Source organism: Helicoverpa armigera, chromosome 6 (assembly GCF_030705265.1).
Source record: "Helicoverpa armigera isolate CAAS_96S chromosome 6, ASM3070526v1, whole genome shotgun sequence".
NCBI lineage: Eukaryota > Metazoa > Arthropoda > Insecta > Lepidoptera > Noctuidae > Helicoverpa > Helicoverpa armigera.
In genome coordinates, this window is record NC_087125.1 from 10,852,984 (window position 1) to 10,879,117 (window position 26,134).

Below are 26,134 nucleotides of genomic sequence, written 5' to 3' on the forward strand. Positions count from 1 at the left end.
AATTATTAAGGTTGTGATATTTTTTGCCTCTTAAAATATTAAAACTAAATCCTATCCTTAACGTATAATTAATTAATTAAATCTTGCGAAAAATAAAATCTGAAGATACCTACAATATTTTTTTTACTCTTAACACTTTGACATAACATTATCTAGTCCTAAAGTAAATTGAACTGGCAGATTACTTGTGTACTGTTTTTTCTGTTAAATACTTACATGTTATATGCCATTTAAAACAAACACACATTTTTGCTTAAGCTTATTACAAAACTTTTTAAATTCACCGTCCTCATTCCACCGATTCATAAAAAAGAAAATGAAAAAAACTCGTAGCCGTGTCAAATACTACGTAGCACGCGTAGCAATGAAATGACTACGTAGCGTTTCTCGTAGCAACCACGACGCGTAGTCACGACTCAAATAAAGCAATAATTTCGAAGCAAGAAACCGTTTTGTAACATATGTTACTCGAATATTGTCAAAAGTATAATAACGTGACCGAGTTGAGATAATGAAGCTGTAAACTTTATTGCTGTTACTTTGCATAATATAGGTAATATTGTATGAGATGTGAGTTTGTTTGTAACACAACCTGTAAATAACAATAACCAGTCAGATTACCGATTTGACCAATGGGCGACAATTTAACCACTGGTTGTGGTTTTGTTATCTGTAACTCGGCCTAAAACCCAAGTTCAAAGACATAATACACTGTCAAGTGTTCAAGTGAAAATTAGAAATATAAATTCATAATAAACAGTTGTTTTAAGAAAAAACGATTGGACCTAATAAGTGAGTCGATAGAAATAGTATTGGTCTTCGTGATAGATAGTACCTGAGAGACATTTATAGCCCACCTTTTACCTGGATGAGTAAAATTAATTCCCCCAAGGCCACAAGCAAAACCGCGAGAAAAAAACTAGTAATTTAATATCCTCACCGCTTTATTCAAGGATTTCATAAAATATTATCATTGCTCCTCTCTAAATATAGAGCGAGCCAACAAAGACTATAGGATTATTTCCCACGGTTGCCATGGCAACGGGATTCAATCAAACCTTTGTTTGTAGCGTTTTAATCAAAATTATAGTCGGTGGCTGTCGGATTTGAAAGTCAATCTATACTTATATTATAAAGAGAAAAACTTTGTTTGCTTGTAATAAATAAACTCAAAAACTAGAGATCCAATTTAAAAAATTCTTTCACCATTAGAAAGCTACATTATCTGCGAGTATTACATAGGCTAAATTTTACCTGAGTACCTGAGTAAAAGTAGTTCCCATGGGACGCGGGTGAAAACGCGTTGAAACGTCTAGTGTTAGATAAACCAAAATACTTGTTATATTGATATTTGGTTATTTCTAAAAGTATTGCTTAAATGTTATTTTGAATTTGAGAATTGACAGTTTAATCATAAAAAGTAAAGCTTTAACGTCAAAGAGAAGTCCGTTATTTCCGTCAAACGTCATGTTACTTTTAGGCGGCAAAGTGACTTAAAAGGTGACTTTTTGTAGTAGATTTATCTGACAGCCGGTTTATTTTGATTTAGGTTTACTTGAAAAACATTACAAATATATTTTTGTCCACTGTTTAAGTACAATTTTTAAGTAGATAAGTACTTATGTCTTAACCAAACAGTATTTTAGACAGGATTTTTCATATTCTCTCACTATTATTTTTAATTTTTCAGAACAACACATTTTTCATATTTTCTCAGTGTTATTATTAATTTCCCTGAACACATTTTAATAATGATCTTAGCGGTTAAATCCTGACGCCACTCAATTTAAAGGACTCCGCAACTTGACATTGCTGAGAATAAAATACATATAAATAACTTTTGAGTATTTCTAGGTAAAACACTCATACAAACAATTACAGCAGTTCTCGTTAAGCGTCCTAAAAGTAAATATTTGTAAGACTGAAAGAAAATAGTTCATGAAACAGTTTAGATTGCCTTGCCGCTCTTGACCCGATTTCAGTCGGAAGAGATTTCCTAAAACCACTTGCCGACACACCGAACCGCAGTATTGCAACGATTTCTGCCAATCTTAGATTTTAAAGTAGCTGTAATGTTTGCAAACTTTGGGAAATGGTTTTTGACGGTGAAGAAACTGGGAAATTAGTGTATTTTGTAAGTAGAGATGGTAATTATGAAATAAGCTATCATCATCCGCCTTTTTATCTTTCCACTGCTGGGTACAGCAGGCCTTTTCTACGGCAGAAAAAATATTTTTTGTCGATTGTCGGAGTATTGCGGTAACTGGGTTGAGGAGACCAGATAGGCAGTCGCTCCTTTTATAACACTGGTACTTAGATGGATTAGGCTGGGAGTCGACCCTAAGATACTTGAGTAAAAGTCTATAAAGCTCATAAATCAGTATGGAAATGAATAGTAGTGTGCACATTACACCGCTCAGAATTAGTAACGAACCGACTGAAAAGATTGAAATCATGATTACTTTTAAAATAAACTGACGATCAACTATCGGGCCAACTATAGGCCAACAGTTTAGTTAGCAACATGCGGAGGCTTTAGCCTTATATTACCAAAACTTTTGTATGAAGCTGAAACCGATCGCCTTAAATAGGCCGAAAACTTTGAAGCTCGGTATCAAGTGTAATTAATTAAAGTTCAAGTAGACTTGTATTACGATACCTGGCTTATTGAGGGTGTAACGTAAATACATTTTAATACGTCTTTTGTGTTATACTTACATTAATTATTTCGAACACAGACATAGTTACTTTCGTATTTATCTTCTTCTCAACGAGTGAGCTGCAGTTTAGGTGAATAAACCTAGATAAGAACTCACTCGATAAGAAGTTAAAAGTTTACTTTAGAAGTTACCTGTCCTTATGTGGGGGCTTGTTATTAGCAATGTGATAAACTATTGTTACCATCTTGTCGTGTCATTAGCCTGTAAGCCTTCCTAGAATAAATATTATCAGAATACCAGAACGGCTTCTTCTTCGCACTTGAAGAAAGAAGATAAAACCACAGGCAGATTCCAGTAGAACAAAAGAATATTGCACATTAAATGTATTTTTTTACATCGATGTAAAGACAATAAAGGACGCTTTTAATCAACATTATTCATGAACTTGTAATACTAGGGATGTTGTTTCATCGTGGGCGTCAAATTACTGCCTTCGTGCCAATCAGGAAGGTTTGTTTGCATCCTAAAACGTGGGACGTTATAGTACAAGGTCATATGAGAAGTAAAGACATGATGTGTGTGAAGTTATAGGTTTTTGATCACTTGTTAAAATAACTAGGAACTATTTTTTTTCTAATCTAAGGGGGAGGCCTATGTTCAGCAGTGGACGTCCTATGGCTGAGATGATGATGATGATGATGAATTTTTTTCTTTGTTAGTATAAGACAGTCAGCAACGAAGTTACCACAAACGCAATGAAAATTACAAAAACCTGAACACTTTACACTTACCACATTTTATTTATAACCACTTAGTGTCTTATTTTCTACCTTATAAACTCAACATAAACAATAAGTACCACTATTTGTGAATAAAACGTTTGTTAAACAAAATTAAAGCTTTATTTCAGTATGTTTTTGTTACTTTAAAACAACCTAAGGGTCTAGCATCCATTATTAACTATCCAAGATCGAGCTTCTCTTGTTTTTATAGGTATTTAGGTCAAGTTCAGATAACATAAATAATTCAAGAGCTTATAATTCTCGGTTATATTTATGTAAAATATTTTCCGATCGGTCGGAGATCTAATGGTCTGTGACGGCCAAACGTGCGCAGAGTGCGAAGGTAAGGATAGACTAGTTTGATGAATTATAGTGATTATTAATCTTTTAGGGTAAATATATATACTTATATTATAGAGCTGAAGAGTGTGTTTGTTTGTTTGAAGGCACTTATGAGCTACAGGACCAATTTAAAAAGTCAAAAATCAGTACTGGATAAGCAAGGGGTCCAGGGAGGCTATAGGGTTTTAAAACGTACATATCAGGCGTATCATCTTCACTGAGTAGACAGTAATAAAAAACTTAGGAAGGTAGATTTATCAATCGTTGGACCACATCAATCAAAAGACCAAAACAACAATGGTAAATGAAGTCACAAACAAACCTCCAGAATTGTAAATAAGATCTCGATGGAAACATCTTTATATAAAGTGATAAATGTTCTTTCGACACAAATATATTTTAGTAGAAACCTAAGCTATTTATACGTATGTATTCTTTGTTCCTTCGGTCATTGACATTCATATTTTTCGGACAGTTTATTTACCTTGTAGGTAAAGTAGCGTGTAAAGAGAAAATAATTCCTGGGGAGAAGCGCGAGGGAGGAAAATAGCCTCTTATTTATCGTCGGGAACAATTAATCAGCGTATTCCATTTGTTGTATAACTCATCAGAAACTCTCTAGTCTTATGAATATAATTTACACAGTCTACAATAATGTTATTCTAGAACATTTGTCATTCTTATGAACTTTATATTTTACTGTGTGCGAGTGTTCTAAAGTAGCTGTTCGTGCTGACTTCGCTTGGGTTACTTATTCTACAATTTTTTTAAAAAAAGATCCCGACGAACGATTAACGCTCAATCCCTTTCCGTGTGAGAGGAGGCAGATGCCCAGCTGTGGGACAATAAAAATGGCTGATGACCGTGATACAAACTTTGTGCCAATAATTACAAACACATTAAAAAACATTATTGTAACCATAACACATGATAAATGGTCTAAAAAAGAATTCCAATAATTAAAAAACATTATTTTAACCATTATTTTTTCATCATGTGTTATGAAAAATGGACCTAAAAAGAATTCGTTTAAAAAATAACCCTGCAATGAAACGTGCAACAGTCACACCTGCCACGTCATTCCGTCCATTATGCATTCTGTCTGCGTGTTCATCACAATGACTCTTCAGTGTGCACTATCATGCTACGTGCATGGTCCTTTGTACACTGGTATGTACGAAGTTTTTGTAACTGTCAGTTTCATGATGACCTCGTTATCTAATTCTGGTGAATAGAGGTTCAAAATAATTTGGTTGGTGAGTGAATATAGTCGTTCTATATTTTTATTCACGCTAATTTCTTCTCTTTATGAGAAGCGGCCGCAGCTTTGTAGAGGGACAATAAAAGTGCTGACGATGATGATACTATGGATGTCAATTTTCAGAACATTTTTACCTACTACCATCAGCGCAACTGTCCTAAAGTGTCAGGTTCGATTTCTTGGTTTACAAAATGGTTTTGTGGGTTTTCAAAAACTGTTTAGCACCTGAAGATGCCTTTCCTCTTACTAAGCTCCATGTTACGTCAAACGCCGTCAGGTGGATAATGGTTATAAATAAATCCTTAACACTCGGGTACAAAAATCTAGGAACTAACAACAACGCAAATATATAGAAATTAATAGGTATAATAAACCACGATAATTCTATAACTAATAGCTATTTCAGCCCACACTAACAAGAGATTAACCTGTCACAACGCATGGCTGATCATGTATCTCCTAGGGAATGTCATGTTATTGTAACTATGTAAATAAATACGTAACAAGTGATGTGTAGTTAATTGTATATAATTATGAGAATTAAATATCGGGTTAGATGCCTTCGACTTTACAAAGATAATTGTTTTAGACCGATTATTTTTTGCTTTTGAATTTTGAAATTAAGAAATCTCACTGAACACTGTTTCTGGGTATATACCCATAATACACTTGGTTAATTCAATATATGTATAACTAGCTGGCGCCAGCTTGTCAAGGGTGTACTCAAAGACTTCATTCACCAATTAATGGACTGTCTAAAACTGAAATATTATTCTAATCAGACAGTCGCTCCTGAGATTAGCGCTTTCAATCAAACAAACAAACTGGTTAGCCCTGGTATTAATAGATACAAATGTACAAAATATTAAATGAGAAATGAAAACTAAAGAACTTAGTAACAAACCAAAAATAGCACCAGAACTACTATTCAAGTTTCTAGTTACACTTCAGTAGCTCTGTCATCAATCCAGTATCAGAGAGAGGCATTTGGAACCGCAGACACTGTAGACTAGCCGCATTGAGATCGAAGCTCTCCGGCTAATTGTGGCTCGCCTAACTTTAACCTACGCTCGATTATTGAGAACTGTAAGGCTATCAAATGCTAGGATACCAAATCGGACTAAAAGAGGTACGGTATTATGGACAACAAAGTCATTCAACATTCGTGAAGTTATAGAGTTAAGTATCATGGAATTAAAAGTTGGTTTGATCTGTCATGAGAGTGTTGCCAGATATTTTATAATATTAGAGTGTTTTTACATACTGCATTAATAAATATTGAAAAATGTAATGAATATAAGTAAAAATATAGAAAATACTCAAATGTTTAATAAATCAATGCCAAACATATTGTACTGGAAAAAGGATAAGAAACTAGCCTTTATTGATATCAAATACTTTAGGAACACCGAAAGATATACCTAATGATTTAATACAAAACAAGTCATCTAGTTACTTGCTCTATCTCCTAATTCTCATCAACCCCACGGATTAACAAAACAACAAATTAAACTCTTCAAGTTCTATCACATTAAAATACCCTCACAAAATCAGCATCCCTTCATCACGAGTACCTAAATATCTCCCTCGAGGGACAAACACAAACTTTCCAATGAGTATTGAAGTTAAAATAAATTCTAATTAAGATAATTGTAATGAAATGTTGACTTATTTGTTTCAGTTTTGGGGTTTATTGTTGTTTATTCGGAATATGGGTTTAATGACCTCTGTAATACAGGCAAATAGTATAGCTGAAATAAAATTCAAAACAATGGATGCATTTAAAATTAACTTTTAATACATTTTAATTATATTTATTTTAGCTTTAAGAGCTTCGATCACCGTTTTTTCTAATTCTCGTAAACTTATTAAAGAAGATAAAATCTCTTCAAAAGCTCAATTTATTCAGACTATGAGATCCATTTAATCATACTTCACACTAATACAATAAAGACGATAAGTAGTCTCTTCAATGTATGTATCTTATCTCTTCACGCGCAACCAGCTGAAAGGATTCTAATAAACTTAGTAGTAATAAAACTTAATATCAGAATAACATACAGGCTACCGGGTACGAGAAGTACTCAAGAAACAAATGAAACCACTAACGGAAGACATAATGTCAGCGTACCAATATACATAGCATTTAATATTGTTGCAGGCCACCGCGCCCACACAGTGTTCGTGGGAGTGCACGTGCCAGCCCGGAGACATTCCCATAGGAAGCACAAACACCATCATCGTAATGGAGAAAAGGATGTGGAGAGACCTGGTAAGAGTTAGGATAAGATACTGTTGTGTTAAGAACAAATACATATATAAAACAACATTAGGATACATATAAACATCAGAATTGAAAACGTTCTCCTTTTTGGGAAGTCGTTTAAAAATAGGACGCTGCTGCCCGACCTCCGGTTTGTCCCTTAGTCGCCTCTCACGACACCCACGGGATGATTTGGGGGAACGCAATTCTAAGCCGGCGTCCCACGGCATGGTTTGCGAAAGATTAGCAGAAAATGCTGAAATATTATTGTCTTTGCTGAAATTGATTGCTTGGATTAGAGGATTAGAAAAATAATCGTACAGAAAATATTATTCATTAAGGTCCCATCCCTGACAGGCACACTAATATCTTGGGATAAACCTTTATATTAATTATTTTTTATCTTAAGGTCGCAAACGTGACAGAATTAGTATTCTTAGTTTAAAGCCCTAATCCTTAAACTATTTACACAAATTATTTTCTCCAATAAAGTACGGCTTGTTTGTTCACGAGTATTTACTCTGTGTCTGAGTCAGTTATTTTAAGTCTTGTACAAAGCTTTACACAAAAAAGTCTCTATCACTATTGGACTTTGTGAAAATTTTTGAACTGTACATAGTTAGAAAAATACAAGACGATTTGACAAACTTCTCTCTTCATGAGATTAAAAAAGCATGACACCCTTGTGACCTTGCCAAGTAATTTCACAGCACAATATGAGACAATTTTATATGACGTCGTACGCGCCCTTGTACAAAATTACTAAGCTTATAGAATTAACTCCTTTGAGACCAACACAATGCTGCTTGTTAGTCCAGAGCGTCATAATTCACTGGGAGATTATTAACCTAGTCCCAACATGATAATAAATACCTAATATTCCATTAATGGTAGGAAAATTTTCTTTTATACCAAATTATGCTCATTGGTTACCAATCCTTAGGACCGGGGTTAATGTCGCGAGTCAGAAGGCTAAGCGTCACAGATGACGGCGAAACATGTAAGATATCGTAGTACAAAATTCAATCCAATTTCCTTTTCAATTTCTAAACTCCATTTATAGATAGAACCTCATTCCATCGGCGTCTTAAGCATGGATTATTCAATCAGGATCTTTCCATTAAAGATTACTTTAGCATGTTTCTACAGCTTACATTTTTATTCTTTGTTTTATTCATGATCCTTCGAGATTTAGTAATTTGTTTTTACTTTTCCCTAAAGTTTCTAGATGTTTAGTATTCAAAATAATCTACGAGTATTTGCGTACCTATTTTCTAAATCTACATTTTATATTTCAGTGACCCCACCGGCTCAGAGAGTACAGTTTATACTTGGCGAAGATGTCGATGATTCTACTCTAGAGTCGCACCCACTGTTCTCCGAAATGGAGGAACTGGTTAAAGATGGAGATGAACTTGAATGGAAAGAGACAGCCAGATGGATTAAATTCGAAGAAGACGTTGAAGAAGGTGGAAACAGATGGTCAAAACCTCACGTTGCGACTTTATCATTACACTCTCTTTTTGAATTACGGAGTCTTATACTCAATGGATCGGTAATCCTGGATATGGAAGCTGGTTCCTTGGAACAAGTGGCTGATAATGTACTAGATAATATGGTAGCCGATGGTGGCATAGGATATGATTGTAGAGAGAAGGTCAAAGACGCTTTATTGAGGAGGCACAGGCATCAGCATGAGCGACGGAACCATCACAATAATATGTCAAGGCTACCTTTGATCCGTTCTCTGGCCGATATCGGACGAAACCATTCATCCTGTAAAAGTAAGTTTAATGTTTGTTATACCAACTTCTTCTAAAATCATGTTTGAGTAATGAAACTTTTCTAGTTTACAATACACGGGTCTTCCGATCCTATCAGATTTCCAGGAAGGTGGCTCTCGACGCTCCAGTTCGAGGAGTTGTCGGGGGTCCACCTCGTCTCCTCACACCGCTCTCCTTCAAGCGTCTGATGCCAGAGGTTCTTATCTGGCTGTACCAGGTTAGCCATGCGTGAAATGGTACCTAACACTAACTGCTCACTGATCTCACGCCCTTTTACTGACATTCACAATAGCACGCACGAGGCTAATTTTAATGTTGTTTTTTATCGGTGTAGTGTTTGGAGAAGGTTCTACTAATCTGTATATATCTGTGACCCTTATTCTAAGATCCCTTTGAACATTGGCATTATATTATTACAGTTGAAGAAGGCGGTTCAACCAGCGGACACTCTTACAAAGGAGAATTCAGTCGTTTCCTAGGCATCCCTAGTGCGGGTAACCGCTTTCCTCATCATTGTTGTTTCTTCTCTTTCTTACTGTTTTCTGTTTCTTACCTCTTAATCATTTTCAAACTTCACCTCGCTATGTCCATGTTTCTCTGCTGAACGCTGGTGTCCTTATTTCGGTACAGTCTGCTAAACGTCAGCTTTCGCTCATGCCTACGTAATATTATAAAATTAATGAATGAATGATTGAGATGTCCAAAATTGTTTTAAATTTTGTTATTTGTCAACTAAGTTGTTTGTAAGTAATTAGCTCCATACCTCATGATCCATTAAATAAAAGTTAAATAGTCCCACTCAAAGTTTTCGTAAATGTTTAATATTTTATTATAACTCTGCTTTGTCACGATACGCACAATTTTTTAAGTGGTGTTTGATGTAATAAATGCTTTTAAGTGTAAAAAACCACAAGTTTAGCCTTGAATCACATAGACATATATTTTCAGGTGCTACTCACGATGACGGAATGGTGAAAAGTCCCAGCAGTATATCAATGCAAAGGAATCATAGCTCTGGCGATCTTCCCATGAACGGAGACATAAATCACAAATGCAACACAAACTTCATGAGGAAAATACCACCGGGAGCAGAAGCATCCAATATTCTCGTTGGAGAAGTAGACTTTCTGGAAAAAACTCTATCAGCATTTGTCAGACTGAAAACAGGAACGATAATGGGTGATTTAACCGAAGTCCCGGTGCCAACAAGATTTATGTTCGTTTTACTCGGACCACCCAATAGTAATTCTAGTTTCCATGAAATAGGCCGAGCTATGGCTACCCTGATGTCTGATGAAATTTTCCATGAAGTTGCATATAGGGCTAAGAAAAGGGATCACCTCCTTGCTGGTATAGATGAATTTCTGGATGCAGTGACAGTTCTGCCTCCTGGAGAATGGGACCCAGCTATTCGTATTGAACCACCAGCTGCCATACCTTCCCAAGATCCCCGAAAACGGCCAAACGATAATAATCCGAAAGAGGAATTGGATGAAGAGGAGGAAGAACAAAGACAAAGGGAGGAATCAGGGTTAGCTAGAAGTGGTAGACTTTTCGGAGGGTTAATAAATGATCTCAAACGTAAAATGCCCTGGTATTGGTCTGATTTTAAGGATGCATTGGCGATACAATGCGTCGCTTCATGGATATTTTTATATTTCGCATGTTTATCGCCTATAATTACATTTGGAGGATTGTTAGGCGAAGCCACTGGAAAAAATATGGCTGCTATGGAATCATTAATATCCGGATTCGTCTGTGGAATGGGCTACGGATTTTTTTCAGGACAACCTTTAACAATTTTAGGATCGACAGGCCCAGTTTTAGTATTTGAAACAATTGTATTTGAATTCTGTCGTCAGATCGGCTGGAATTACATGTCATTCAGATTTTGTATCGGGACGTGGATAACAATAATTTTGGTAATTCTGGTAGCGATCGATGCGAGCGCGTTCGTCTGTTACATAACCAGATTTACCGAAGAAAATTTCGCTACCCTAATAGCTTTTATTTTCATTTACAAGGTAAACATCTGAAACAACATCTTCGATATAGAAACTATAATAGCTTTTTGTTATTTCACTTTTATAACGTTGTAGGCGGTGGAAAATGTAATATCTATCGGAAAAAAGTACCCTCTTAAGACACGCCCCGATGAAGCTCTCAATTATGAGTGCTATTGTTTGCCAAGCAATTACTCTAAAGTGCCGGAGCAGTTTAATTGGACTTCGGTTGACAAAGAGTCTTGTCAGGTATCAACTAATTATATTGTTTTACTTAGTCGCAACAAGTTTATACATGTGGCTTGTACGCCTCGTTATACTAACGAGCTAATGACAAATGTACTCAAATTACAGCTCTATAATGGAACCTTAGCCGGCGGTGGATGTGATACGAAAGTATATGTACCAGACGTATACTTAATGTCCATTATTCTTTTCTTGGGCACCTTCACAATTTCGATCATCTTGAAGGATTTTAAGAACTCCTTGTTCTTCCCATCAAAGGTATGTGTGGTCAAACGTATGTAGATGAATTTTTTGGATCCTGGTTACTGATTTTTCTCTATTCTTGCAGGTCCGCCAAATCATTAGCGACTTCTCAGTGATCATAGCCATATTATCAATGTCATTCTTGGACTACAAAGTCGGCGTAAAGACTCCAAAATTGGAAGTACCTTCAGAGTTCAAACCAACTTTACCCAGTAGGAATTGGGTGATAACTCCATTCAGTGGCAATCCTTTTTGGTCGGCATTAGTAGCTATATTACCAGCTCTTTTGGGAACAATACTGATATTTATGGATCAACAGATTACAGCTGTTATAGTGAACCGAAAAGAGAATAAGTTGAAGAAAGGCTGTGGTTACCATCTAGATTTGTTTGTATTAGCAATCCTAATACAGATATGCTCTGTAATGGGTCTTCCCTGGTTTGTGGCAGCAACAGTTTTGAGCATAAATCACGTGAATTCTCTGAAAGTGGAGTCTGAATGTGCAGCTCCGGGAGAAAAGCCGCAATTTTTAGGAGTGCGAGAACAAAGAGTGACGCATATTTTAATCTTCTTAATGATTGGTTGTTCGGTAATACTGACGCCTGTACTAAGCCATATACCGATGCCTGTACTGTTTGGAGTGTTTCTTTATATGGGAGTTGCTTCGCTTAAGGGTCTACAATTCTTCGACAGAATCTTGATCATGTTCATGCCTCAGAAATATCAACCTGATCATATGTTCCTGAGACAGGTAACTAAATGATAACATAGATACAAATATCGCATCAACGAGTTTTAAACTTTAATTATTGAATCTTTCTAGGTGCCAATCCGTCGAGTCCACATTTTCACTCTAATTCAGCTGGCATGTCTCGTTTGTCTTTGGGTGATAAAATCCTTCTCAATGACCTCAATTCTTTTCCCGCTGATGCTTGTGGTAATGATCGGTATAAGAAAAGCTCTCGACTTATTCTTTACGAGAAGGGAGATGAAAATACTCGATGACGTGATGCCAGAAATGACTAAAAGGAACCAAGATGAACTTCGGGAACTCGGTGACGCTGAGGTGGGATGGCATGCAAAACTATTAAAATTTTGCGGTCGAAACTAAAATGTTGCACTCCTTAACCGTTTTAGTTTCCTTTGTCATCCTATCGTTTAATATTTTTTTGTTATTCATGTACCTTAATCTGTGTATTAAGAAATAAACTTCGTGTTATGTTTACACACCAGCATTTTATTTTTGCTATTTCGACATTTTCCTTTTTATTTTCGTCATTCTACCTTATTACTTGAATGATGGTGAGTAGTGTCTACAATCCAATTTATTTTATATTTTTTATCATTCATTCATTGATTTGATTCTTGGAGAAGTATCTTAGGTTGTGCTATTGTAGGATGCGACGAAGAGCAACCCGCCTTCATATCAAGAGAACTTGCAAATTCCTCTGATAAATGGCAACATAATGAATATTCCGTTGACGTCAATAAATATTTCGGAGGAAGTAAACAAGACGGGGATTTGGAAGCAAGTCAATAACAGCAACAAGATGAAACGAGATATTAAATCAAAGACGGGAAAGAAGAAGTAAGTGACATGCAATTAGCTTTCATGTTGAAAATTAGGTCAAGTATCAGAGGTGTGTAGCTGATTGAACTTCTAATCCTAATTAAGGTTAAGGTGGAAAGCATATGGGTGAAACGTTAGATTGCCATGTCTTGATTAAATCAAATTGAAATGGGAAGTGTATATGTCAGGTACTTACTAATGTTATAATGTACTGTAGCTACCGAATCTTCACTTGTTGTTTGATAAAGCTATGGACACATCCCCTGGACGAAAGAATAAGTTAGATACTTTTTGCCTTATTCTGTAACATATTATCTGGGAGCCTGAAATATATCGAAATTGATTAACGTGTTTCACATGATACTAGTATAATTTAATCAACTTAACTTTCGTGCACTTGTTTCAGTAACAAACACAAGAAATTAATAATGTCCAAAAACGCACAAACTGAAATAGAAAGGCGACTATCAACAATGGACGAGGTGGAAGAAGATGACTCTTCAGTTAAGGTGTGCATCGACACCAAATTCTAAGTGGAGCATGATTGCACCATTTCTCGAAGATTCTGCATGCAACAACCTATCACGACGTGCATGCAGTACCTATATCTGTATAGAATGATAGCACCCCTGATTTATTTTATTGTTTAAACCTGGTATTATGTAGGTAAACTGGTCTACTTTTTACGGCGGATTTCTATAACCTATCGGTTGGTTTGCTTACTAAGATTGCAGTTTGTTTATATTTACCTACTATCTATCTTTTGTAAGCAAATCAACTAATACATACATAGGTCAGAGCGTTTCCAGACTAGCGGTTTTCCATGCGGCAGCACTCGATTCACACGGGTGTCGTGTATTTACAGGCTACAATAAACAATTGACAACTACCGATTGCAGCGTGGAATATGAGAATCCGCTAATGTGAAAGCGCTCTGTTATAGAATTCCATCGCTAGACGATATAAATATTATATGTAGCCGTACCTACCGGTAGTAATAGATGTGCAATGAATGTAATACCTATTGTAAATAGTGTGGTGGGATTTACATCCAATTAAAAAGGGGCAAATCGTAATTTATGTTAACCAATGAATAATTATTAACTTTATTAATTTAAATGAAGATATATTTTGAAAGTACAAAGTCCTTGTGTGTTTTAGAGTCTTACGTGTAGTTGGACCTATAGACGTTTTAATAAATAATAGTTTAAAAAAACTAAAAAACACGCTTTTTATAGAAAACCAACTAAAAAATAGGAAATAAATTTTAATGAAGTTAAATTAAGAAAACAGTGTTAAAAATTTCAATGAATATAAATTAATAATAGTGTGAATGCAAAAAAAAATATTTAAAAAAAGCGTGGGGTGCATGGTGTCAATAGTTATAAATATTTTATTGACAGATATGAGTACAGTGATTTTCATTTCGATAATATCTTAAAAAGCACCCCACGCTTTTTTTTAATATTTTTTTTTGTATTCACACTATTATTAATTTATATTCATTGAAATTTTTAACACTGTTTTCTTAATTTAACTTCATTAAAATTTATTTCCTATTTTTTAGTTGGTTTTCTATAAAAAGCGTGTTTTTTAGTTTTTTTAAACTATTATTTATTTTCTACTTTTTAGTTTGTTTTCAAACTATTATTTGTTTTGTAGAATTAAAATTCTCTTTAGTATACAAAAATTTGTCAATATTAGAGAAAACGGCTAAAGATAATTATTGGAAATAAAAATTAACATCGAGTCCTGCCTTATCGACTGTAGAGAAAAATTCTAGAAAATTTTAATTAATTTTCTTACCTTATCGACTACAGATAAAAATTATATAAATTAACAAAGATCATATTTTGCAAATTGAAAAGCCTAGAAGTCGGTGTCTAATGGATGTTACTAAGTTAATTTTGCCACCGACTTCTAGGCCGATGCACCTAAAATTAGTTTTTTTTTTGCTTTTTAGTGTTTTGGAAACTCGGTTTAATTTTTTTGTAAAAAGGTTATTTATTTAAAGCTTTTCAGTGATACGAATAGTTGTCACTATCCATACAAGTGGGAAGTTCTCATCAATACAAAGAATATAAGTCCAAACGAGGTATTTTACATATTCAGTTGTCGAGTTCCCTTGACTTTCTCTGGTCTCCATCATCAGGTCAGCTCCAAACCTTCACTGTTGCATAGGTCTTTTCAATACGAATAATTTAAGCCCAAACACGAGGTAGTTTACATATTCAGTTGTCGAGTTCCCTCCATTTTCTCTGGTCTCCATCATCAGGTCAGCTCCAAACCTTCACTGTTGCAAAGGTCTTGTCAATACAAATAATTTAAGCCCAAACACGAGGTAGTTTACATATTCAGTTGTCGAGTTCCCTCGACCCTCTCTGGTCTCCATCATCAGGTCAGCCCCAAATCTTCACAGTTGAATAGTGCTTTTAGGCGTACACCTAAGTGTCAAGTTTTTACCCTATGTATGCCTACAAGTTTTGAAGGTTGCCCTCGATTTCTCAGGGTTTCCATCATCAGATCCTGACCTGATGAATATGGGACCAACTGGCAGCTATTCCAAGTCGAACAAAAAAAGAATCACGTAAATCGGTCTATAAACCTCGGAGTAATCGATGTGTATGTGTAACCTCCTCCTTTTTGGGAAGTCGGTTAAAATGGAATAATTTTATCAAATTAGTGTATTGTCATCGGTCCTCAATAAATCTACAAAGTTTGAACGAAATCTGGAAGTTTAAAGTGGGTCAAAATCGCGCCCAAAGAAGTCGGTTACAAACAAACATACAAACCTACAAACATACAAACATACAGGTGAAGCTAATAAAAAGCGTGTAAAAATGTTTTATTGTGAACTAGAGTTAGAAAGATATAGTTTTAGTGAATATTATAAAGAGCGGTGTAACTTATGACGTAAGTAGATTTTTAAATAATATCGTAGTTTTTTCTTGATGTATATTTCCAGCTTTATGTGTTTATATGTTTAATTATCCCTGCACTTGTCTGCACTTTCTTCGAGTACCTATATTATCTGTGTAAATAATTGTTATTTCTATTAATATTATGTTTATTCTAGTTTGCATGCACTATCTAAGTGTGCCAAAAATCTTTGTCTTAAAACAAAGCCGCTTCTGTCTACTACTTAATTCTGCTTATATGTACTTACTTAATTATTTTCTGACATATATTTTTAACCTATGCCGTAAGTACGTTGAAAGTCTTGAGACTTTCATGTTCGAATGGGTACCAAAAACAAAACGTTTTTTTTGAACTTTTCAATGTTTTAACTTTTTTTAAATCTAATTGTGAATATGCGTACAAGCATGTTTTTTTGTTCAACATTTGAGTATGGACCTCTAAATGGTTTTCAGAATGAGCACGTGAGGCGCAAAGACTCTTGGAGCAGTGGTATCAGAAAGTCCGATTCTAGAAAAGGTAGTACTTCGGCTGAAACTTCTGTTTAAAAAATAATGTCATATTAATCAATATGTTATGTAAAAAATAATAAAATTGGCACAAAGTGTGTTTATATTATCAATTATTTAAATAGTAAGTATTTTATATTAATTAGTTTGTTTTTGTTAAATGTTTCACTGTCTGTTACTGTGTTTAGTTATAGAAATAGTAGATACCTATTTGAAATACCTATTTGACTAACGCATTTCATTCCGAAAATATTAGGTGGAAGGCTTGATTTTTTTATAGCCCGTACTCGGAAAGCCACAAATTTTTCATAAAGTTTAATCTTGTCATTCGTTTCTGAATGAATGTGGAGGCTCAATATAAGAAGCTTAAATTAAACCATTTTATGTTAAAACTTAATTTCTTGCTTTGTTGGTAAATTGCTAATGTTTATATGTACTTAGGAGTCCCTATGAAACTAACATAATTTATTAAGTCCGTAAAATGCTGCGTAGTCCAACACTTAAGAATGACCTACACTTAAAATAAATTTGTAATGTTTTAAGAAATCTTCTAAAGTAGCAAGCTAAATAAATAAATAGTAAAATAGTTAGTCGCAAAACAATTAAAACGAAGTGCCAATAGAGTAACACCATTAGTTTTTAGATATTGTGTACAATTCCAACGTAGAAATGTTAGTTGTCGCCAAAATAAAACAGTAATTGTTGAAATAATGATTTTTAATTATAATTATTATATTATTTGTTGTAATTATTATTTGAAAAAAAAAATGGTAATGACGTAGTTTTTTAATGTTATAATTAAGTAGGTAATGTAGGTATTATTATCTATAGTTTCAAATAAAAGATTTATTGCTTCTGATAGATAATAAATTAAGTTGAGATTTGAACGTAAAAAATTGTCTTATTGTTTTATTGTTACCTACAGATGAATAGTTAGGGAATATTAATTTCTTTATTATGTATTCTTATTACCTAACATAATAAAAAAAATAGTGAGATCTGCCTATTTGTCTCTTTAAAGATACCTTATTCTTTCAGTATAGATACCTATATATGTATGTCGTATGTACTTATAACAACATAATATCTATATGGATCCCATAATTTATCTTCTGTACCTAAGCTCAAAACTTATTTGATCAAAATCTCTAAGTGAAAATGCACTAACTCAAACAGATACACGAGAGTTTAGCATAAGTTTCTATATTATAGTTTTAGTTACAGGGCAAATTATGAATTTTCATTTAGTGCTTACATGTATTTAGGGATTATCAGCGGCCCAGATAATATTTTATGAAGCAAACATTTTTGGCGCGAACTAGTTACGATTGACGCAATTGACACAAAATTCCACAGATAATACAAACGGAAATATAAAACCTCTTTACGGCAATCTTATTTGCCAAAGGCTTCATGCTAAGTTCTCGGATTACTACCTACCTATCTAATTGTTATTCAGTATAGAAATATAGTATCTATTTTATAATAATATCTACCTTTTATCTCTACATTACCCTTCAATCCGATTGTATCCAAATATTCCCTATAATAAGCCTAAAATAATTCTGACTATATCTAAATAGTATTTATTTAATTAGCCATAGAGTTAAGCAAACTAAATGTAAGCAAAACAATTATTATTTGTACCTGGGGCGTTTGTTACGATTTGTATCGTTTTTGGAATATATTTGTGGAGTGTTATGAATAAATGGGTTTTTATAAATGTACGTTTTTTGTTTTATTTCATTTTATAAGCACAGATTACGCCAGCTGATTCACCGGCGACCTAGGGGAAGTATAACCCGTACCTGGATAAAAAGTATTCCATCTCCAAACTCGATAATTGGGCTATCACTGGAAAATTTCTTAAAATCGGAGCAGTAGTTCCTGAGATTAGCTCGTTCAATAAACAAACAAAATAACTATTCAACTTCATAGAATTAGTGGAACAGGTGTCCCCATAAATAAAACACCCAAATGGAAATAATTTCATTATAATTTACAGTAGATTCGCCTTAAAAATACATTTACGATTAAAAATAAAAATAAACGATAAAATAAATTACTCTATACATTAAGCTAGGCGGTTAATTCTTTCTTTTCTTCTGGTCTGGTAGTAAGCCCATCTCTTCTTGGTATTTTCTGATTAGCTTCTCTTGTACGTCGGGAAGACAGGGCGAGTAGCGACTGTATTCCATACTGAATTCACCCTTGCCTTGGGTCATAGATCTGTAAAAAATTAAAAAAGTATTTTAAAAGGAGTTTACTTATTATAGCACGTTAAAAGCGGTGTTCTGCAATGAACCAGTGTGGAAAAAAGTCGATAAATTAAAGTAGTTTCTACAAGTTTGAATTGATAATTACATAAGGAGATAAAATAGCCTGTGCCTAAACAAAATAATTATTGTGCTATCAAAATGTTTATTTATAGTTAAGGAAAAAATAATTGATTTAACTTGAGGATGTGATACAACCAAAAAAATATACAACATATTTCAAGATATCACAACCTTTCGAATTAATTTAACATCAACAGTCAGTAGCCAGGCTTTTTCTGTGATTGGAAATCATCAAATGACCCCCTTACCTTTAGTCTTCGTAAAATAAACTTCAATACAACCCTCACAGATTGGTCTTTCATACTTCCCACCACAAAAACCCTTATAAATTCATATTTAAAATTAAAAGAAAAGAAAAATATCTCACCTAAGTTCACCAGCATACCCAAACATGTTATTCAGCGGCACTTCAGCGTATATCGTCGTCCAGCCCTCTGAACCCTCAGTGCCGGTGATAATACCTCCTCTCTTGTTCAACTGGCCTATCACTGTACCATGGAACTCGTCAGGTAAGGTCACTTCCACGAACATTATTGGCTCGAGAATCTGCCAAGCTCCGTTGTCGAATACTGTGGAGGAAATAGGATTTTAATGACTGGAATATGGGTAGGTAAAGGAAGGGAAAAGCGAAATAAAGTATACAAAATCAGCAAAATTACTGTCTATTCTACAAGATACGGAATGATGTAGGGTTTGAAAATATAAAAATCTTACGAAACGATTGTATATTTGTATCCCACATATTATATTACGTACTGATCAGTCTACTACAATAGTTTACTTCACCAAAAAGTAAGAAAAAATAGGGCCTCTTCGCTTACTAAGCGCTGCGCCGATATAATTAATTGCACCTACACCAGGGCATTTTCAGCTATGTATCCAGAATGGCCACTTGTGAGATGACGGCAGATAGAAGTGTATGGAAGAAGAAAACATGCTGCGCCGACCCCAAATAAAATTGGGATAAGGGCAGGAGGATGATGATGATCCAGAATGGCCACAATAAGAGAACATTTTAATGTTTAATCACTGTATGTTCATTGGCGGTTCACTAATCGCCATATTAATAACGTACAGACTATCAAAAGATATTACGATTGCCATAAAGATATAGTACAAGTATAATAAGGTAGATTTAGATTAACAAAGCAGGCCTTACTGATTTGGCTGGCAACACTGCCCATTACACATAAACAGTATTGCCACCAGAAAAAATAAAATATTGTACCATAAAAACTTACCTTCTTTAACAGCTCCCTTAGCAGCCAAGAAGAAGGCCAATTCACTGGAGTCCACAATATGATGAGCACCGTCTTGCAACCTGAACTTGACACCTGACACTTTATGTCCTGACAGGTATCCCTTTTGACAGGTGTCAAGGAAACCTCTCTCTACTCCGGGCACGAATGGTTTTGGGATGTTCGTTCCTACTGTTTCGTCGATGAATTCTAGCACTGGAAGGATAAAACAGTATGCATTAGTTAATTAAAATACTCCTCCGGAAGTTTTATTTTTATTGTAGTGACTGTCTATTGTTACTTCAAACATCAAGATTCAAATATTGGGATTACTTTCTAATAATAAAGGCGAAGTTTTAATTATAAAGGCAATATAATGTAGTTAGCATCACTCTCATAAATTATATGTATTGTGAATCACTCTAACGTTCTAACTGCGAATATTTGTGATTGACTGTTACTTCGTCAGCCGTAATTGATGTAATGTAATGTAATGAATTAGAGAACAACAGAAAATCAATTGTGTCGCTTAAAAGGGGTTAACATAGTACCCTCAAGAACCTATTAGGTAAATGATACATTAAAACATAGTTCGAAATACACAGCCGTTCTAATTCTTTACTATCCCTAGTAATAAAAGGTTTTACGTCTATTTCACTTACTAGTATTCTGATGAGGAGGCAGAGGTTCCATGATACCGTTAACCCTGGCGTATTGACCAGCACCTCCGGACTGCTTCTTGTGTAGGTAGTCGAATGTGCACGGCGACATCATTGTTTCTCTGTAAATGTTAAAAATAATTACGATCTGTGGTTGAAATTAAACGTTTTTGGCAGTCAATTTCTTATAAACAACTAGCCATGTAAATAAATGTAATTTTCCTTCTCCATATGCAATCTTTGATTGCGGCTCAATGTGCTTGGGAGGTCACGTAAAGCCCGCGTCTCAGAATGCTACTACATAAGCAGTTGTTATTAGAATTTCAGGTCAAGGGCTGTCAGGCAGATTTGAGAAAAATCTGACATAAGGGTTTCTTAGCGTATTAAACTAAGGCTCACTCAATAAGAAAAGGGTGACATTATGATTATTAACTAAGTATCCAAAGTAATGAAAGTAAATGCATAAGAAACACATTTGGGCACCTATTTATCAACGTATCTCTCAGAAATATTGTTCAATATATCTACACAGTATATCTATCTATATACCTGAAAGCTACTTTAGGCTTGCCCAATTCAACGGGACAGTTGTATTCCCTCTCCATTCTCTGCGCGTAAATCTCTAAATGCAACTCTCCCATTCCTGACACTATGGTCTCCTTGTTATCGGGGTCATAACGGAACTGGAATGTAGGATCCTCTTTGGTAAATCTGGAAAAGGCCAAAAACACATAAATGAAAAATAAAACTTTTGAATTAAGAACTTCTTTCTTTTTAAGAAATTACCATAGATATAATATTACTAAACAAGATTGCGCACGCTCAAAATATATATTTACGAAAATGAACTCTATTCTAACGCAATAAGGTACTAAATTGGTTGCATAATACACAGAGGCAAATCCGAGCCGAGAGGGATAGTTCGAACGGAGGCTGTTTGTCTCTTTCTAACACCTTGCCAGCAAAAAAAAATGTGATCAAAATGTGATCACTTATATTTTTATCTTATTTTAACAATTGTAAGTCAACAAATTAATAACAATCGCATTAATTTATTATACTAATAAATTATTTATATAAATTACTATTCTTAAAACATAAACAACATAATTTTTTATTTTGTTTTTTTTTTTTTTCTAGCGGTAACCCTGAACGTTCTTGGCGCGTAATCAGCATTTAAAATTTTGTTTATATTTTTTATATTAAATCAATTTAAACTATTTAAATGGTGAAAAAGTGTTGCGTTTAAAAGTGAATCCTATGGTGGTTGCAATATATCGTTCCACAGGTTAGCTAATAATAACATTTTCGTAAATCAAACAACTAGGGTGCCCATGAATTCTTGTAATGAGTCAAAATATGGGTGATGGATTTTAAAACTGTTGTACTATTGTTATAGCTTGCCAAAAAATGAAGAAAGGCGACATAAACGGCTCAGCAGTCTATACGTGAAGTAGAAATACAAAAAAAACAGTCTTCACTTCTAATCTTCCTGCTTTTATACTGCTATTTCCCGCTAATTATTAAAAGCCTTTATAAGTATCTTAAGGTCACAAACTGCGTAAGTTAAAACTTCAATACCAATCTGCGTTTAATAATCTTAGCAAATTCAGATTTGTCTCACATAGCTTAATCTCATAGTCACCCTATTAGAAAGGGACAGACAGCCTCCGTACTAACTGTTTCACTCGGCTCGTTTTTTGGATTTATATGCGCAGTCCTGTTTACTAATATTATGTCTATGGAAATTACACACTAATTAAATTAATGGCGTCCAAGGCCGCCACTGCGGCTGTTCTCATGTAACGAGATCAGACAGATGCCACAAAACACACTGCTTTGTTCTTTTCTGAAATACCAGCTATTCTCCGCGGTTCTACCCACGTCCCCGTGACGTAACTACTTCCCGCAGCCGGATAAAAAGTAGCGTATGTACTTTCTCAGGCTCTAAACTATCTGCTTACTAAACTTTAATTGGTCTAGTAGTTTTGGCGTCAAAATGCGACCAACTGACAACAGAGTTACGATCACACTAAAAATATAATATTCTTTGATCTTACCTAGCAACAGCCTTCGAGAAATTATCTCTATCCTTATTATTCTTCGGCTTAATAGACATAGAAACAACAGGGTCAGGCACATGAATAGACTCCATCGACAGTTGCAGTTTGCCATCGTTCACAAACGTGTCACCCGACGCGCAATCTACGCCGAACAGTGCGAAAATATCGCCCGCCATGACTTCCGTCACTTCTTCCATGTTGTTCGAGTGCATTCGTACTAGACGGGAGATTTTTACCTGGAATAGCAAAAAGAATAATAAGAATTTTGTGAGATTCTTTATTTTCTCAATATTTCTATAAAAACCATAATTCATTTTCATTGATCAGAGAGAATCATTCGATCATCATCAATCATATGATCATCGAAACTCGCTAAATAGCGGTTTTATCAATGAATTCAGCCTTAGATACTTACATAGATAGTGAACAAACACAACTTATGCGTTTTATAGAAGAAATCAAACAAGGACCAAAAAAAATACATAAATTGGGCAAAATATAATCTAGTGTATGGAAATAAACTAAACGCACATACCTTCTTCCCAGTCCTAGCATTGAAAATATTCTCTCCCCTCTTCAGCATACCCTGGTAACATCTCAAATACGTCAGCTGACCGAACTTGCTAACTTCCAACTTGAAAGCCAGACCCACAAACGGCTTGGCATCATTCCGTGCCGCATCTAGCAGTATAGTCTGCCCTTCTCCATCTTTATCCTCGTTTATTAAAGCTGTGTTTTCTACCTCACCAGGATGTGGAAGGTACTCGAGTACCGCATCCAGTAAAGGTTGTACTCCCTTGTTCTTTAATGCGGTACCCACGAGGACTGGTGTGAAGGTACGTTTGAGAGTGGTGCGGCGGACTGCTTGCTTTATGTCTGCGACTGTTGGTGTTTTTTCTTCGAGGAATAGTTCTCCTGTAATTGTGAATGATATGAATAAACACTATGGAGTATGGAGTAAATATATAAATACAATTTATTTTCCTGCACATTGCTTAATTTTTCATGGCATTCTAACTTTTTGCAATAAATAGAAATCAATCATTTCTATCTTGTCATAGCTTATTCATAATAATAATAAGATTAACTAGACTCCACAATATATTCATTAGTTAGGTAAGGGTCATCAGTTATTTAAACGGACAAGAAACAAAAGCCTGAATGTGGAAGTGCATAGTACCTTATAGTATAAGCTAAATAAATAATTCAATAAAACTCACCCAAACTCTCATCAACATTAGACAAATGCTCAATAAGTTCATGCCTCCTCTCTTGTACCTCAGCCCTCCTATCCTGAGGCACCTCATCATACCGGATCTTCTCACCGTAATCTCCTTCAAAGTACATAGCTCTCTCCTCGATCAGGTCGAGAATACCTTGGCATTCCTTCTCAAGTCCCATGGGTAGTTGTAAAAATGCAGCGTTGTGGTTCATTTTGGATCTCATTTGTTTTATTACTCTGGAAAATGTAAAATAATAACAGGTATACTCTGTCTTTTCCCAAGGAAACTGAGTTGCAACAAGCACAAGTTGAATTTGATAATATATTTTCTCATTTGCATTCTTTTAAGTATAGTCTGATTAAGAATTTGAAATACTTGAGCCTTTTAAGAATTTATCTGAGGGAGATATGTCAGCCTAAATTCTAACATGCAAAAAATTTGCACATTTTACATCTACAAAGTAATCAGTTTCATGTACTACCATAGCTTTTATGATAAATAAAGCCTTTTTTACTTACCTAAAAGGATTAGCCCCCAATCTATCAAGCTTGTTTATGAAAGCCAAACAAGGAACATTGTATCTCTTCATCTGCCTATTAACGGTCAACGTCTGACTCTGCACGCCGCCCACAGCACACAACACCAGCACAGCTCCATCCAACACTCGCAAAGCTCTTTCTACTTCCACGGTAAAGTCAACGTGGCCAGGCGTGTCTATGATATTAATGTTGTGTTCTTTCCATATTGTATAGGTGGCGGCTGACTGAATGGTGATACCTCTTTGGCGTTCTAACTCCATGGAGTCCATGACTGCGCCTACATTGTCTTTGCCTTTTACCTGATAACAATATGGTCAATAAATAAGTAAAAGTTCAATTCTTATTGGAATTAATATAACATTGAATAAAACCCAGTTTTTATTTATGAAAGACCACCTATAAATTAAGTCTTTGAGCACAGGCCTCCTCTCACACAGAGAGCTTAGCCTTAATCACCATGCTACTGTGGCTTCATGCGGCTGGTGATCAATTAAGTGAGTGGGAACTTTTTAACTTTGTAGTCATAAACAAATGCTCATTCTTACCTCGTGCATCTGGTCTATCCTGCCGGTGTAGAATAATATTCGCTCTGTAAGGGTGGTCTTTCCTGAATCGATATGGGCAGATATTCCGATGTTTCTGATTTTCTCCAAGGGCTTATGTTCAGCGTATACGACATGGGACGAGTATTTCTGAAACACATCACAATACACATCACTTTCACTGTAATTTAGGATTTAATTGAGTTAAAGGTATGCGAGACAAAAAATTACGTAAAAACCACCGGAAAAATCGAGAAAATTTGAATACTCGAAATTACCTCGATTTGTGACACATTGCATTTATTTACACCTTTTAGGATGTTCGCTAGCCGTAACATGTTTGATATCGTCATTTTGCTTTCATAAAAATTAAATTATCACAGAAATTCTAGAATTTTTAGGTTACAGCTTCATGTCAATGTCATGATTGTCATGTGGGAAAGGGAGGGTCAAGGGGAGGTGTATGAGGAAGTGGGAGGGAGGAGGGAAGAACTGAAGCCATAGACAAATTACTTTGTCTATGATTAAAGAAAGCCATGCAACTTCTCGACGACGACTCAAGTTCAGTGGCAATGTTAGGGATCCCTTAGATTTACAGTAAAGCACTAGTATGTCTATCAGACTTGAGTAGTTGTTCGTACCTATTTACGTTACGAAGTTATAGTTCACGAGCAGTACACAAATATTCCGTAGTTATTTTAAACATTATATTAAAACATTTATTTACACGATTAGACTACTATGGCTGCGGCTTTACCTTTCACAGATTGGAAATTCGCAGCGCTCTAGGGAGTGAAATGGAAACAAACTTTTTAATACGACTTAAATATTTTTCATATCGAGTATTTTGGAAATAAATTAATACTTATTGTAAACAACGTCGTGCAATAAAGATTGTAGTCACCAAAAATCATAACGCAATCGTCAATGGTAAGCGTTTAATTAACCGTCT

General features: G+C 34.9%; 2 protein-coding genes across 7 annotated transcripts in view; one reads left to right on the forward strand and one right to left on the reverse strand.

Annotated features, from left to right (window-relative positions):
* Ndae1 (Na[+]-driven anion exchanger 1) overlaps positions 1-16,809 on the forward strand; it is an 82,636-nt gene extending 65,827 nt beyond the window's left edge. The window contains exons 4-16 of one of the 6 annotated variants that reach the window (XM_064035259.1): positions 7,207-7,317; positions 8,252-8,308; positions 8,607-9,092; positions 9,190-9,309; positions 9,512-9,586; positions 10,041-11,116; positions 11,192-11,344; positions 11,450-11,599; positions 11,670-12,335; positions 12,408-12,650; positions 12,982-13,172; positions 13,561-13,663; positions 16,526-16,809. In XM_064035259.1, the coding sequence (XP_063891329.1) occupies positions 7,207-7,317; positions 8,252-8,308; positions 8,607-9,092; positions 9,190-9,309; positions 9,512-9,586; positions 10,041-11,116; positions 11,192-11,344; positions 11,450-11,599; positions 11,670-12,335; positions 12,408-12,650; positions 12,982-13,172; positions 13,561-13,663; positions 16,526-16,618 (3,524 nt within the window). In that variant the 3' untranslated portion in view covers positions 16,619-16,809. The remainder of the gene's footprint in view (positions 1-7,206; positions 7,318-8,251; positions 8,309-8,606; positions 9,093-9,189; positions 9,310-9,511; positions 9,587-10,040; positions 11,117-11,191; positions 11,345-11,449; positions 11,600-11,669; positions 12,336-12,407; positions 12,651-12,981; positions 13,173-13,560; positions 13,664-16,525) is intronic. The other 5 variants (XM_064035261.1, XM_064035262.1, XM_064035260.1 and 2 more) reach the window with 5 other exon arrangements.
* Positions 16,810-18,557: 1,748 nt separating this feature from the next.
* Mefg1 (mitochondrial translation elongation factor G 1) lies at positions 18,558-25,626 on the reverse strand. Its single transcript, XM_064035207.1, has 11 exons — positions 25,461-25,626; positions 25,186-25,332; positions 24,620-24,939; positions 24,099-24,337; positions 23,414-23,793; positions 22,876-23,114; positions 21,365-21,526; positions 20,819-20,937; positions 20,160-20,372; positions 19,286-19,487; positions 18,558-18,808 (listed from the first exon to the last, which is right to left on the reverse strand). Exons 1-11 carry the CDS (start codon positions 25,533-25,535, stop codon positions 18,667-18,669), a joined length of 2,238 nt encoding a protein of 745 aa, XP_063891277.1. The 5' UTR covers positions 25,536-25,626; the 3' UTR covers positions 18,558-18,666.
* Between the last annotated feature and the right edge of the window lie 508 nt (positions 25,627-26,134).